This window comes from Mastigoproctus giganteus, chromosome 6 (genome assembly GCF_048544385.1).
Source record: "Mastigoproctus giganteus isolate SK-2022 chromosome 6, ASM4854438v1, whole genome shotgun sequence".
Classification (NCBI taxonomy): Eukaryota; Metazoa; Arthropoda; class Arachnida; order Uropygi; family Thelyphonidae; genus Mastigoproctus; species Mastigoproctus giganteus.
The window spans coordinates 126,487,163-126,503,432 of NC_143580.1; the positions used below are offsets into that span (position 1 = coordinate 126,487,163).

General features: G+C 36.9%; 1 protein-coding gene across 2 annotated transcripts in view; it reads right to left on the reverse strand.

Annotated features, from left to right (window-relative positions):
- The window catches only part of Dhc64C (dynein heavy chain, cytoplasmic), a 1,460,071-nt gene that overhangs the window by 614,818 nt on the left and 828,983 nt on the right, over positions 1–16,270 (reverse strand). For both annotated transcript variants that reach the window (XM_090376486.1, XM_090376487.1), the window contains exon 56: positions 1,668–1,759. In XM_090376486.1, coding sequence (XP_090232612.1) covers positions 1,668–1,759 — 92 coding nt within the window. The remainder of the gene's footprint in view (positions 1–1,667; positions 1,760–16,270) is intronic.

The window sequence follows — 16,270 nt, forward strand, 5'->3', positions numbered from 1 at the left end:
AATGGTCTAATGGGTGGCAGCAATTTGCCTTCCAATATAGCCAGGTATCCATTGGTATTTACAGAACCATTTAAAAACTGCAGGTTTTTAAATGGTTCTGTAAATACTGTAGACACCATATAATCTGTATGGTATTCTTCACCACGTCTACGGCCAATTGTTTGTCTCCCATCAGAGCCATGCAAGTTGAATTTCTTCTCTTCTGAGAAAATAACTGAGTTCCACTGCTCGGGGATCCATTTGACATGTTCCTTACACCACATTAATTGGGTGTTTTTTATTTTTTGTGTGAGGAGGGTGTTCTTATGATGACAGGCTACAAGTCCATTTTTCATGAGGTGTCTTCTGACTGTTACTGCACTTGCTACCACTCCTGTATGTTCTTCCCATTTTTTTTTCAGCTCAGACGAAGCTTTATGGATTTTAAGGCAAAAGAACTTCAAAACGTGGTCCTGTTTTGGCATAGAGACTCTTTTGCGCCCAGATCCTTTTTTCCTATCAGCAGAACCAGTATTCTTAAGTTTGGAAAGAAATATACTCACCGTCAACTAATTTGAAGACACTATAAGCAATATGATAGGAAAACATCCTTCCTCACGTAAAGCAAAAATAGCACTCTTTCTTCGTGGTGTCAACCGCACATAACTCATCATCCTGCCACAAGCAAGGAATGACTGCAACTCTTGTAAGTTTCCAGAAGTGTCTGATAAAAAAAAAGTGAAAGGTGGCAGATGGTAACTTCAAAAGAACTGGGAGATAAAAAGATTGATGCAAATGAAATGCCCAGCAGTTGTTGTTTCCCTTTGTGTTAAATGACTTCTTGGGAAGCATTAAGAGCAAAAAAATTACAAACATTGGTGAAAAGTTTATTAAAAATTACAGAAAAAAGGGATACAGTATGTCAATCAAGCTCCATAACTTGCACTCTCACTGGAATTTCTTCAGATCAAATCTGGGCAATGTTAATAAAGAGAAGAGTGATGGGTGGAGTCCTCAAGGAGATACAGATGGAGAAGGGATACCAAGGAAGGTAGCAGACAAAGTTATGATAGGTAACTATCTGATTCTTGCAGTGGGATGATCACATTGAGCACAAAAGACTTAAATGTGCATTTTAAGTGCATTTTAAGGGATTTTTTTTTTTTTTTTTTTTTTTTTTATTTACCAGAAAAGGGTATCTACTTATTTATATTCCTAGTTAGTTGTTTACTTCTAGCACAGGTGTTAAATACTGTTAACAAATCTGATATAATATTATTGCATATTTGGAATACATATAATCCAAAAAAATGCAGATAAACGGGAACTCTTGAAAATTTTGCATGGCAAAATAAACATTTACATATATAGTGACAATATATATGAATTTTTGTTGTTGTCCTGTTTAAATGTTTAATTTTTGTGTTAAACGAGTAGAGAAAGTTGTTTACATTAAGATGCCAAGTACAAACATTTGACCATAGGAACATCTCACCTTTATAAATCTACATCCATACAAATATTTTATTAACATCATTTTGACATATCGAAATTCATAGGAATACAGCCTAAATTCATAAATCAAAGACTACCTGTATTTTAAAGTAAGTGTGAAATCACTCAGAAATCTCATTTATTTACTTTGGAACTCTTTTTTTTTTTTTTTTCCTTTTTTTTTAAATAATTACCTGTTGAACAGTGCTGGAGAAGTGGAAGCCCTATCTTTCAAGCCTTCAGAGGATGGATTCATGGTGAATACTACATGTAAGTTTCTCATTACCTAATTAAAGTTCAATTACATAAATAGGTTAGGTTATACACAAAGAGTGAATAGTATTAACAGACAAGGTATAGATATCTTACATTAAGATGATAGTGATTATTCCAATTTTGTTTAAAAAAAAACAGCAAAGAGTAAGAAAATACCCTTGTAACAATTATATGCAAAATCTCTTATTAAGATATAATAAAAAGATTTATCTTCTCTAGCATGATTGTCTCCCTTACTTAATTTATAAATAAAGCAATAAAGTGAGGTGATGCTAAAGACAGAACTCTTGACAAGAGTAATCAGAAGGAATTTTGCACTAAATAAAAGAGAAAAGATAATAAGAATGATCTTAGACAACTTTAAATTAATTTTCAGTAGAACGAACACTACCAAAACCATTAGAGAAAAGGCCTCAGGGCATTGGGGTTAAACATACTAAAACCATATTGCCCAACCAACAACTAATAAAACAAAATAAAAACCAAAGGTTTATTGAAACAAAAATATATAATCAAAAATTAAATGGATAATTAGAAACATGAAAATACAAATATTGGATTAAAAATATAAAATCAAGCAAGGGCAAGTAGCTTTCGAGGAAGCCTATGACAGCAGGTCAGCTATAATACAGAAAGGTAGCCTTGAGTATGCATACAGATAATTATGAGATAATTAATCTGCACTGTTTCGTTTAGATTAGCACTTAATTTGATCTCCCCATAACGACAGTGGACGAGCTCACGGCCCTTTTTCTAGGAACGTTTCTTCCACGTATTGCCTCAATCGTGCATTTATTTTCTATTTCCGATTCTCTGAATTTTATCAAGGTTTAGGTCGCGGTTCTAAACCCTTTTTCAAGATTTTAAGGCACGTGTAAAACTTCTGATGAATTCGGTGTGGGGGGGGGAATTTGGTCGGCCTTTCATCTTTTCAGTTTCAGTTTTGTTCAGTGTCGTGTGAAGTGCACAATGTCTTCTCGTAAACATTTAACTTTAAAAGATAAAGTTGAACTCATTAATGCGTATGATTGGCAAAAAAATAGTGTTCGCAATCTCGCTCCACAATTCAAAATTGGGAAGACGCAGGTAAACAACATCCTAAAGAAAAAAAAAAATGAACTGCTCAAACAATTGTGGCAACATGGAAATGATCAGGTTCAAAAATCATTCCCAAAAACTGTTGGACTTCAAATTGACAATGCTACGCACGAGTGGTTTTGCCGCGTGCGTGCTAAAAAAAAAATTCCCATTAATGGGCCTATTATTAGGGAAAAGGCTTTGGAGGTTGCGAAATCTATGGGAGTAAATGAGTTCAAAGCTTCTGTGGGATGGCTAGAGAAGTTCAAAACTCGGCATAAAATTTCTTGGAAAACCGTAAGTGGTGAAGGTGGATCTGTTGATACTGGGATTGTAACAGAGTGGACCGTCAAATTGGAAGATTTATGTCGTGATTTTGAAACTAAGGATATTTACAACTGTGACGAAACAGGTTTGTTTTTTTAAAGCTCTTCCTGAAAACACAATGAGTCTAAAAAACGAAAAGTTCCCGTGCGGAAAAATTTCTAAGGAACGCTTGACTGTACTATTGTGTACAAATATGCTGGGAGACTTTGAACAACCTCTTGTTATAGGAAAACCACAAAATCCTCGTTGTTTCAAGGGCATAAAGTTCAATTTTTTGAATGTTGACTGGAAGTCTAATAAAAAAGCTTGGATGACACAAGATATCATGAGCGAATGGATAAGTCACTTTAACCAAAACATGATTCGTCAAAATAGAAAAATTATTCTTTTCCTGGATAATGCTGCATCTCACCCGCACATTGAATTGTCCAACATTCAAATCGTTTTTCTGCTACCAAACACATCTGCAGAGTGTCAGCCCTTGGATCAAGGGATAAAAAAAATTTTAAGCTTCACTACAGAAAACGTGTTTTAAGACATCTCATTGCAAACATGAACGATGTAACATCTGCGAGTGACTTCACAAATAAACTCAGCATCCTAGATGCGATTCAATGGATTTCCTCTTCAGTAAATGCAATTAGAAAACAAACTGTCGTGAACTGTTTTGTAAAGTCTGGCTTCTCAAACGCAAAAATTGAAGTTGTGAACAGCAATGTGGAGCACCAAGAAGAACAAGAACTTCAACATCTACTGATAATGTACGATACTTCAGCTACAAGTGACCCTGGCTACAAAGATATGGACTCGAACCTCACTACAGAAGATGGTGCTATAGATATCAATGACATTATCATCGATATTTTTCAAGAAGTTCCTCATGAGGATGAAGAAATGGAAGGAGGTCATTCTGTCGAAGAACATATTAACGACGAACCACCGATGAAAATGGAAGAAGCGCTCATATAAATCAATCGTTTAAAAATGTTTTTCGCCGCTGAAGAAGATACTGAAGGACTTTCAATGGTTTCTTCACTCCAAACAAATGTTGAAAACAAAATTATCAGCCGGAAGAAGGTGCAGAAGAAAATAAGTGATTACTGTATGTATTTTTCTTTAGATAAAGTCATAATATGCATAGCACAATTGTATGTATATTATTTACAAAAATATTGTGCAAAATCTGTATATAATTTAATTTAACGTTAAACGATTTTTCTTTATCTCTTGTGTATGTAATTGTATATTATTTACAAAAATATTGTTCAAAATCTGTATATATTTTAATTTAATTTTACATTAAACGTTTAACGATTTTTCTTTCTTTTTTTTTTTTTTCTCCCTCAGACTTCTTGTTAGCGGACACCTCTCTAACGGACACATTTTCGTTCCCCATGGCTGTCCGTTAAAGGGAAGTATCACTGTATACAATGTTTGCTGTTGTATACTACATTGGAATAGTAAGATTAATCTTGGATAAAACCGATTATAATTTCCTGCTACACAATTGTTTTTTTTGTTTTCAATAAACATTTGGTTTTTATTTAATTTTATTAGTTGTCAGCTAAGGCAATATTGTTTTAGTACATTTATCCCCGATGCTCAAGGTGTTTTTCTCTAATAATTTATTTTTAATACCACTAAGCACTGACTCAAAACTGCAAATACAGACAGTTCCCACTTTGAGTTCCCAGGTTTGAGTTTTTTTTTTTTTTTTTCCTTCGAGTATGAAGTAGCAACAAAATCAAAAATATGAACATTAATTGCAAAAAATGTTGTTGTTATTTGGTTTTTAGGAGCATTAGCAACTAAGGCCATATTGCTCCGGGGATATGTGGTGGTCATTCCCTGACCTTTCTGCATCCTCCTTATTTGATGGTCACAGGCTCGAACCCTGGTCTAATCAAGAAGCGTGTACTATGCACTGCCGCTCCTGCCCACCTGGCTACGGAAGCGCCTTGCAAAAAATTTTTGTTAAACATTCATAAATACCGCATTTCAAACCATGCACATACACTCTATACGATACAGTGTACCCCACTTTACAATATCAATCCATTACCATCGTATCATGAAAATATAGTAATGTGAACCCAATAACACATTGTTTTTTGGTAATTCATTCCACGACCTTGTAAGTTGAAATTTTCGGTATATAACTCTAAAAATGTCATTTTTACAGTGTAAATTGTATTAGTTACCAATTCAAATCATTAAAATGCAATACATTTTCATCGTTATCATATGTTCTATTATAAGAACCAATTTTGAATGGCTTTGCGATATTTTTCTAAAGCGTATTTCTGGATGCTTTAGAAAACTACCATAAAACAATTTGCACTTTCCAGCTTATTGGACTTTTCTGTTACTGCAAGCAATTATAAATGGTGAGTAAATTCGATTTTATTGCATTTGAGAAAATACCAATAGCTGGAATTGTGGGGATTTTTACGTTGGTGAAATGTGGTTCCCCTTTACTGAAATTTTCAATTGAATAAAAAAACAAATAAATTTTCAGAATCTTCTCTTCATTCCTTTTTTTTTTTTTAAAGCTTCGTAAACTTGTTACTCCATACAAATCATGTTAGTTGCAAATTGTGCATTTCTTTAAAAATTGCTTATGCATGCTATTGAAATTTATAAAGAAAAGAGAAGATTATCTCGGGAATAAACGCCTCTTGTAGTATTTCTGAAGAAGACGACAATTCCCTGTGGAAAAAACCAACAAGAGCTAAGCCAATGATGAGTGATAAACGTGTGTATTTAGTCGATGATGAAGAATAAACATTCTTTAACATTTGTAAGTCAAATAATTTATTATTATAATTTGCTTGATTTTACAGGCTAAGTTTTCATTTCTTTGGATAAATCAATCTTTGTTTAAACAAACTAATTAGCTAATTTCATTGTTGATAACTTAACACCTATTTTTAACATTAAGTCTACGGGAAATAAATTCCCGCTTTACGAGCGTACACTAGGAACGAACTAACTCAAAGTTGGGAACTACTTGTAACTTTATGAGTTAATATAATGCATAACTTTATTTATAATGAAATAAAATATACTATAAAAATATATTCAAAAACTGCAATTAAAATAAAGTAAAATAAAAATGTATGTTACAATAACAAAATCAGTAAAATCGCCAAAACAATTAAAATCACTATACAAGAGCTCTTTTGGCAGCAACAGATGCCTTCATCAGCTGACAGTTACTGGCTATCCGACAATATATATATAATTCTAACAAAGCAGGTCCGTGACGCAACTAACTCCACATAGTAGTAGCATGTGATGCAAGAAAACAAGCATATGAGCTTATGCAGCATCAGGCAAAAAAAAAAAAAAAAAAGTGCTACATTCCCTCCAAATGCCTGTCCAGTTCCTCCTTAAATGTATTTCACCTGTCAACTTCCACAATGACAGATGGAAGTTTGTTCCAGCAATTAACCACCCGCTGGCTAAAGGCAAATTTCTGAACATTTTTTCTACATCTATCTTTTCTTAATTTGAATTTACACCCCCTTAGGTTCGTAATCTGAACAAGTGGAAGGATCCCATCGGAATTCAGCGCGCTCAATCCATTCAAGGCCTTATACCCCTCAATCAGATTACCGCGCAGGTACCTAGTCTCCAGTCACTGCAATTGGCAGCACTTGAGCCTCTCTCTTGGTAAGAGGATCCCTTCATTCCCCTCACCAATCTTATTGCCCATTGCCTTATACAGAGGGATAATCACCTCCTTTTCCCTGATAGCAAAATTCCTATATACCATTGACAAAACCCCATGACCTGCCCTGGCAGCCTGTCTGCATTGCTCAGAAAACTTCATATCTGACTACACAATTATTCCCAGGTCTTTTTCATTTTCTACCACCTTAAGTGTAGTACCACACAGTTGGTACGTTTCTCTGGGGTTACTTCTACCAATATGCAGTACTTTGCATTTGTCAAGGTTAAACTTCAGTTGCCACTTTTTAGCCCATTTACACAAATTATCTAGATCCTGTTGCAGTAGCACACTGCCATTACTGTCATTAACAACCCTGCCAACCTTTGTATCAACTGCAAACTTCGACACTAAGCCTGATATACCTTCATCAATATCATTGATAAATATACAAAACAACAGTGGACCCAACACCGAACCCTGTGGGACTCCACTAATAACATTAGTACACAAAGAACAGCACCCATTAATTACCACCCTCTGTCTTCTCCCACTGAACCATCCTTTTATCCATTGTAGCAACTTACCCTTAATACCATTCTGCTCCAATTTGTACAACAGTCATCCATGCGCAACAGTGTCAAAAGCTTTCCTGAAATCCAAATATATGATATCAAAATTATTTTTTGCATCCAGTTCCTTTGTAACCACATCATAATAACCAATCAAATTTATCAGACAAGACTTTCCCTTAACAAACCCATGCTGTGTCTGAATTATTGCTGCAGTCTTGTGTAGATGATCCTGCAATGGGTCATCTGCAACGTACGCTGGAACCGGAAGCAACTCGGGAATGAACCATTCTAAACTGGTCATCCCTCCCTAAAATGAGGGACTCAAAAAGCAGATGAAATCGGCAACCCTTATCCCTATTAATGTTAGATTGTCTGGACGAACATATTCGTAAGTTCTCTAGCCACTTCTGATTCCAGAAACCCCTAGCCCTGTCGACAACCAATGCGCCTTTGGCTGAAATACCATGTCTCGTTTCCCAAGCATGTTTGACTATGGCTGAGCTACCATAATCCGGCGTGGCTCTATCATGTTCACCCAGGCAATCACATAATTTTTGCTGTTTTTCTTCCATATAACACTCCAGGCATTCAATCTCGTATATAACCCCACTGATGTCACCGGTATCAATAGTATCTTTAACCCTGGACTCCACTGTATGAAGTCTCTAACCAGGAAGCTGCACACAGCGCATCTGACACAAGCGTACAATATGTGCAATGGGTTCTGAAATACCCAGATAATAGGGAATGTACACAGTGGCCCTAGGTGCAAAAACACCCATATGACCCCTACTCATGTCCTTTAAACAACCCTCAATAATGCCCTGGGGATAGCCACACATCTTGAGGTCAGCCGCAACCCGTCTAATCTCGTCATTCCTCTCCTCACCGGAGGAACAATGTGACCCCACCCTTCCCATCAAAGCCATGACCACACTTTTCTTATGGCCACCAGCCTGAGCTGATTTAAAGTGTGTGTATTGGCCACGACACGGATTTTCTGTAAACCTTAGTTCTCAGGCTTCGATCTTCTCTGTACACATACACATCAACGAAAGGCAGAACCCCCCCCCCCTCCGCCCCTATCTCCATGGTAAACTGAATATAGGGCAAACCATCATTCAACCAAAAAGTATATTCATTATCCTGACCCATCTGTATTACCATAAAAGTGTCATCGACATATCTCTTCCACACCCATACCGGAGATGGAGGAGTTACTGACTTCACTCTCAGAAACACATCTGATATTGACCAATATTTTGGCACTTCTCGAATCCAAAGGAGCCTGCCTCTCTCTCTCTCTCTCTCTCTCTCTCTCTCTCTCTCTCTCTCTGTCTCTCTCTCAAGTCACGATGCCTTCAAAATTACTGAGTATATGCTATGCCATCAACTCCAGGATCCTTACTTGCCTTCACACTCAAAAGTTTTTATAATAAACTGTTACACTAATTTCGAAATCACTAATTTCATAGGGCCTGGTCTCCGCCGCACAGCCTCACCTTAGCATAAACAACCTTTCGTCAGTAAAAACTGATGCAAAGTACCTATTCAATTCATCAACAACATCAGGTGGGTTATATAAGACTTTCCCACACCCAGTATACAAGTTGTCTGATCCTATTTGTTTGTTTCTTTGTTGTATTCACGTACACGAAAAACCTTTTGTGCCCATTTTTTTGCTTTCTTAGACAATGCTATAATACCCAGCCCTGGCTTCCTTAATCTTCACTGTGGCACTATTACAGATAAACTTGTAGCTATCGTCGGCTTCAGCACTTTTTATTGCTCTGTATTTGCCCATCCCGACATCCTCCTCATGCTATATTTTCTTAATGGTATATAGGCATTCATGCCTTCTGTGATTATTGCTTTAAAGGAATTCTGTAATTGAATTTTATTTGCCCTCCCTCTGCAATCTGCCCAATGGTCTGTAGATTATTCCGACTCTCATTATACTTTTGAATCCAACTTACAACACACTGTGCTAGCAAAAGTAGCTTCTCACACCGCAAAAACTCTTTTCGTCCTCAGGGTGCATGAACAACTCCATCACCCCCCCCTTTTTTTGTAAATACATCATATAAACCATAATGGAACTCATCATTCCCAATTTCTGGCCACGTTTCTGTTAGCTCTATGTCAGCACTGGTTTTCACAGTGCTGACATAGTTAGAATTCACACATTGTTAACAGTGCTCCCAACATTACTGTAGTATTAGTAATGGCATAGTTATTGTTGTTTTGGTGTTTATTTGTTCATCGACAAGGAAGATCATAGTGCAGCAGTTATAGTATTTTCTATAAATGCGGATTTTCTATAAACCTTAGTTCTCAGGCTTCGATCTTCTCTGAACACATACACATCAACGAAAGGCAGGAACCCCCCCCCCCTCTGCCCCTATCTCCATGGTAAACTGAATATAGGGCAAACCATCATTCAACCAAACGTTCTCTGTATATAAATCTTGTTTGAATGTATGGAGGTTGAATATTTTCTGTGGTATTTATTATTTACAGCAATGGTATACGTTGATTGTATGAATCTAAAAATATCTGATATGTGCTCCTTGGCACCCTAAAGATCTTTAAGGGTGATGTTTCGGTTTCCTTCATATAATGATGAAAAAATCCGTTGTCGATCATTTCCATACATTGGACATTCTATCAGTATATGTTTGACTGTTTGGATAGTATTGCATGATTGGCATATTGTGGGTTCTTCCGCATGTAGTAGTAGATAACCATTTGTGAAATGCGCATGCCCTATCTGCAATCTGGTCATAACTTCTTTCCTTGATTTCCTTATGCTCGTTTTCCAGTGCTAAACTTTTGGTTTTATTTCATATAATTTATTCAATGTTTGTTTTTGCCAGAGTTCTTTCCATTGAGTTAGCCAGTGATTTTTTATGATTGGCTTGTACTCCTTATGTGGAACTGCAAAAGATTCTTCCTGAAGGTTAGTGGTTGATTTTGCAATTCTGTCTATTTCTTCAATGATATACAGGAATATTGCTAGAAGGAAAAGGAGTTGATTATCCCTTTATATAAGGCAATGGTCAGGCCATTCCTTCAATACCGCATACAAGTCTGGAGGCCTCATTTTATGTATATTTGCTTCAGTGTGTACAGAAAAGAGCAACAAGATTAGTGAGGGGAATGATGGGGTCCTCTTACCTAGAGAGGCTTAAGTTCTGCAAAATTGCAGCGGCAGGAGACTAGGCACCTGCAAGGTGATCTGATTAAGGTGTATAAGGCCCTGAATGGGTTGAGCAAGTTCAGTGCTGATGGGATTATTCTGCTTGCTCAGATTACGAACCTAAGGGTGCATAAATTCAAACCGAGGAAAGAGAGTTGTAAAATAGATGTGTGGAAGTTTGGCTTTAGCCAGCGGGTGGTTAATTGCTGAAACAAAACTTCCATCTGTAGTTGTAGAAGTTGACAGCTTAAATAAATTCAATGAGGAACAGGACAAACTTTTAGAGGGATTGGTTGTGAATTTCATTTTTTTTTTTTTTTGGTTGATGCTACATAAGCTCATATGCTTGCTTTCATGCATCACATGCCTCTATTACCACCCTTTTATCCATTGTACCAACTTAACATAATACCATTCTGCTCAAATTCATACAGTAGTCTTCCATGCGCAACAGTGTCAAAAGCTTTCCTGAAATCCAAGTATATGATATCAAAATTATTTTTTGCATCCAGTTCCTTTGTAACCACATCATAGTATTCAATCAAATTTGTCAGACAAGACTTTTCCTTAACAAACCCATGGTGTGTCTCGATTATTGCTGCAGTCTTGTCTAGATGATCCTGCAATGCATCTTTAACCAGTGACTCCATTATTTTACCCAGAACAGAAGATAAACCAACTGGTCTGTAATTAATCGTGTCACCCTTCGATCCCCCATTTGTGAATTGGGGATACATCTGCACATCATTTGTCAGTGGGGAACCTTCTCTGAGTCCAAGGATGCTCTCATAATTATGGCTAGGGGTTTCCTTAGTTCTTTTGCAGCCTCCTTTAATATAACTGGATAGATCCCATCCACCCCAGATGCCTTTCTTATGTTTAACTTCAACAATTTCTCCAAGAAATTTTACACTTTGTTTAACTGGTATTATGTTACCTAGCAATAGTAGTTTAGGTTCAGGGTGCAAATTTCATTTTCTGCAGAAATGTATGCAGACTGTTTTTTGTTTTGACATTTTGAACCCATTTTTCTGGGCCCAATGACTGATATTGTTAATTGTGCATAGATGTTTTTCTATTAGCATTAGCAGAAACATTTGATGCAAGAAAGCAAGCTTATGCAGCATCAGCCAAAAAAAAAAAAAACCCCCCACTTCCACTTCACCCCTCTGTTCGTTCAAAATACCTGTCCAGCTGAGCCTTAAATTATTTAGGCTATCAACCTCCACGACAAGGGATGGAAGTCTGTTCCACCAACCAACCACCCGCTGGCTAAAGGCAAATTTCTGCACATCTATCTTTCCTCAATTTGAATTTATGCCCTCTCAGGTGATTATTCTGAGCTAGAGGAAGAATCCCATCAGCATTGAGCATGCTCAAACCATTCAAGGCTTTATACACCTCTATCAGATCACCTCGCTGGTGCCTAGTCTCCAGACACTGTAATTTGCAAAACTTAAGCCTTTCTTCGTAAGAGCACCCCTTTGTTCCATTCACTACTCGTTTTGCCCTTCTCTGTACTCGTTCCAGCAGCTCTACATCCTTCTTGAAATGAGGCCTCCAGACCTGTATACAGTACTCTAGGTGTGGCCTGACCATTGCCTTATACAAGGGAATAATCACCTCCTTATCCCTGCTGGAAACATTCCTGTATATCATTGACAATACTCCATGAGCTACTCTTGCAACCCGTCTGCACTGCTCAGAGAACTTCATATCTGCCTGCACAACCATCCCCAAGTCCCTTTCATTCTCTACCACTGTCAGTGTAGTACCACAGAGTTTATACGTTGCTCTGGGGTTGCTGTTTCCCATGTGTAGTACTTTACATTTGTCAATGTTAAACTTCATTTGCCACCTCGAAGCCCATCTGCTCAACCTTTCCAGATCCTGTTGCAGCAGCATAGTGTCAGTAGTGTCCTTGACAACCCTGCCAACCTTTGTATCGTCTGCAAACTTGGACATTAAGCTTGATATACCATCATCAATATCATTTATAAATACAGAAAACAATAATGGACCCAACACTGAGCCCTGAGGGACTCCACTAATAACATCAGTCCACGATGAGCAGTGTCCATTGATTACCACTCTCTGTCTTCTCCCCGCCAACCACCCCTTTATCCACAGCAGCAATTTGCCTCCAATGTCACACTGCTCCAATTTGTGTAGCAGTCTTCCATGTGCAACAGTATCAAAAGCCTTTCTAAGATCCAAGTATATAATATCAAAGCTATTCCCTGCATCCAGTTCTTTTGTGACTGCAACATAGTATCCAATCAAATTGGTCAGGCAAGACTTCCCCTTAACAAAACCATGCTGTGTCCGAGCTATAACTGGAAGTCTTGTCTAAATGATCCTGCAGCACTTCTTTAACCAATTATTGTTCCCATATCCTGTGCTTCATATGAAATACTGACGTCATCTACATAGTGCATATGACAATCTGGGCAGTAATTGTTTTGTGATGCTATTTATTTTTGTAGAGAATAGAATGGCACTCAGGACAAACCCTTGGGGAACTCTTTGTTTACAGTAAATCCTCAATTTAATGGAGTCTTGTCCGATATAATGGATTTTGGATTTAACGTAGCGGACAAATAATAATACAGGAATGTTTATATTAATTTAGACCATATTTTTTTTAGGTTATACAAAACTTCAGTGTTATTATTAATTAAAAATTAATAATTACCTATTTCCATTATTGTTTTGAAAATTACCTACTTTTATTTTTATAATCAAATTCAGGAAATTGTTTTTTATTCTTTCTGAAAACATGTTCAAATAGCTGTTTTTCAGATTACAGATAAGAGCAGGCAGTGGATTTCGAGCTGAATGTGACTCGGACACTCAGGTCTACAGACTCGCTTTGTTTCACTCTCAGTCTGCCTCATGCTATCATGCAGTCAGGTTGTATACAGAGTGTTTCTGTGATTTATGAATTGTGACTTTATTTATTAAATAATTTTGCAATCCTTTCAATTTAAAATGGCATCAAGTGATAGAGGAGTTAAAAGAAAGCATGCGAACTTAAATGTGACACAGAAATTAGAGCTAATTGAGAAATTAGAACAAGGCTTCTCACAGTAACATATGTTTGTGAAATTACGCCATAAAAAAAACAATGTTTCTGATATCTATAAATAAAAGGCCAAATTGCAACATTTTTTTTTTTTTTTTACATTAAGAACAATAAAAAATGCCCCCCCCCCCAGGTTACATTGATTTAATGGACTTTCGGCATTAACAGACACCTCTTCTCCCATATTAGTCCATTAAATCAAGGGTTTACTGCATATGATTTTGACATGGTGTTTTGTACTCTTACTTGAAATGTTCTATTTTATTTTCCATGAAATTTTGGATGAATAGTGGTCCTCTGGATCCCGCATCATGGATGTCTTGTATTATACCATGTCTCCATGCTGTCTCATAGACCTTTTCTATATAAAAAAATACAGCATCTATATGATTTGAGGTAATAAATGCATCTCTTATATCTGCTTCTATTTGTACAAGGTGATCTAATGCAGATCAATTAATTGGTTGTCTCTAAATAGCAGACTAACGTTTTGTTAATTATCTTCTCTAGAACTTTGCTTAAGCAGCTAGTGAGGGCTATTGGTTGATAATTGTTTGGGTTCTTCTGATCTTTATTGGGCTTTTGGAAAGCTAATACTAATGCATGATGCCACACTTCAGGATATTGGTTTGCTAGAAAAATGTGATTATACAGTTGGAGGTTTTTTACCTCTTTTTGTTTTAGATGTTAAAGCATATCATAGCGTACATTGTCTGGTCCGACTGCACTTGGTTTTGTCTGTAATACTACTACTTCACTTAATTCATGTAATTGGTTGGTTGTAGAGTTCAATCCTTTTGGTATAAAAATTAATACTTTTTTTTGTTTTCTCCTTATAGGTCAAAAATTCTGTAGTGTAGGATTGTTTTGACAATACTTTAGCTAAAGTTTCTTCTAATATATTAGCTATCTCTGAAGGTTCGGTAATGCTTTCTCCAATCCAGTGTAATACTAGAGATGGTTGGTTTTTATATTTCCATTCATTTTTCCTATTTTATTTGTGTGTTTGTTGTTCTATTTATTTAGGAAGTAAACTGGATCCAGGAAGTTTTTCTGGCTTGTTTCCAGGTATACCTAGCTTGTGCTTGTTTATATTTTATCAGATTATCCTTGTAGGATATCTCCGGAACTTATTTCAAGCTTTGTTTTGTTGTCTTCTTGTTTTCATGCAATCTTCATTCCACCAGGATTTTGGGTGCAACGGGAAACGGGAAGCTGCTTGTATTAAGGTATCTGTGACATGCTTCAGAACTTCATCGACCAATGTTTCTCGGATGATTTCTGGATTAAATATTGCCAGTTCTCTAAATTTTTTCCAGTTGCCCTTTTCTATTTTCCAGCAGGGTGGTCTGCTGGGATGGCAGAGAGGGTTTCTGATCAGTATTGTGATTACTAGGTCACTGCTGTATGGGCTTTCTATTACTTGCCACTTTATTTCTGGTAGAAGGGAAGGTGTGCATTTAGTTAGATCTATTCTTAAGGTTGTATGACTAGGAAATTGAAAGTATGTTTACCATTACTGAGAAGAGAAAGGTTATGATGGTCTATTATTCTTTCTATTATTCGTCCTTGTCTGTTGATGTCATGTTTCCCCACAGATGACTGCGCCCATTCAGGTATCCCATTAAACAGAAAGGTGATAGGTGTTGTGAGATTAGTTGGTCTATTTCTTCAAATGGTATGTCTGGTCTTGGAGAAAGGTACACTGAACACATGGCTATCCTAAATCTCAGTGTTATTCTTACAGCTATCACTTCTATATTAGCCGACCGGGCTAGCCGAGTGGGTAAAGTACCTGCCTGGCAACCCCAAGGTCGCAGGTTAGGTTCCCGCCTCGGGCTTGGATCAAAGTACTGCAAAAACTTTTGGAGGTGCAATATGGCCACAGAAGCCGATGCGCCAACAACTACCAAATCAAAAAAAAAAAAAAACTTCTATATTGCTGTTTAAAGGAATATGTTTGGTTGGGATGTGGTTATGGACCAAGATGGCTACTCCTCCATGTATTGGCCCTTCTCTTATTCTGTCTTTCTTATACATTACATAATTTTTTTACTGAAAGGGTCTTGGTGTCGAAGGTATGTCTCGTGAAGACAAACGCATATTGGCACATGGTGTGTTATTAAATACTGGATATCATCGTAATTGGCTCATAGTCCTCTACAGTTCCACTGGGTGAACTGATTTATTATTTGGTTTTCCTAGGACTTTCGGGTTGTTTTCGAAATGGAGCATCCTTATACTTTGCCTTATCTTTTTTAGGGCAGTGAGGCTGGTCCATGTCCATATCTTCTGGGAAAATTTCTAGTACTAGTTCTTCAGATGTGTTTATTTTTTCTATGTCCATCTGTTCAGTTGCTTTGGTATTTGTAGTTTTAAGTCTGTCTGTCTTTGTTGTGGTGCTGATTTGTTGATATCTGTTCTGTATAAATAGAAACTGGAGTATTCACTTTTCCCCTGTTTTTGTGCCTTGAATACAGTAAGTGATTCTTTTGGCAGCATGGAAATTTCAACTTGAACTTCTGATTTTTATTGGATCGCTATTTGTGCATATGTTGGCTTGTTTGTAGGCCATGGCTGTATTA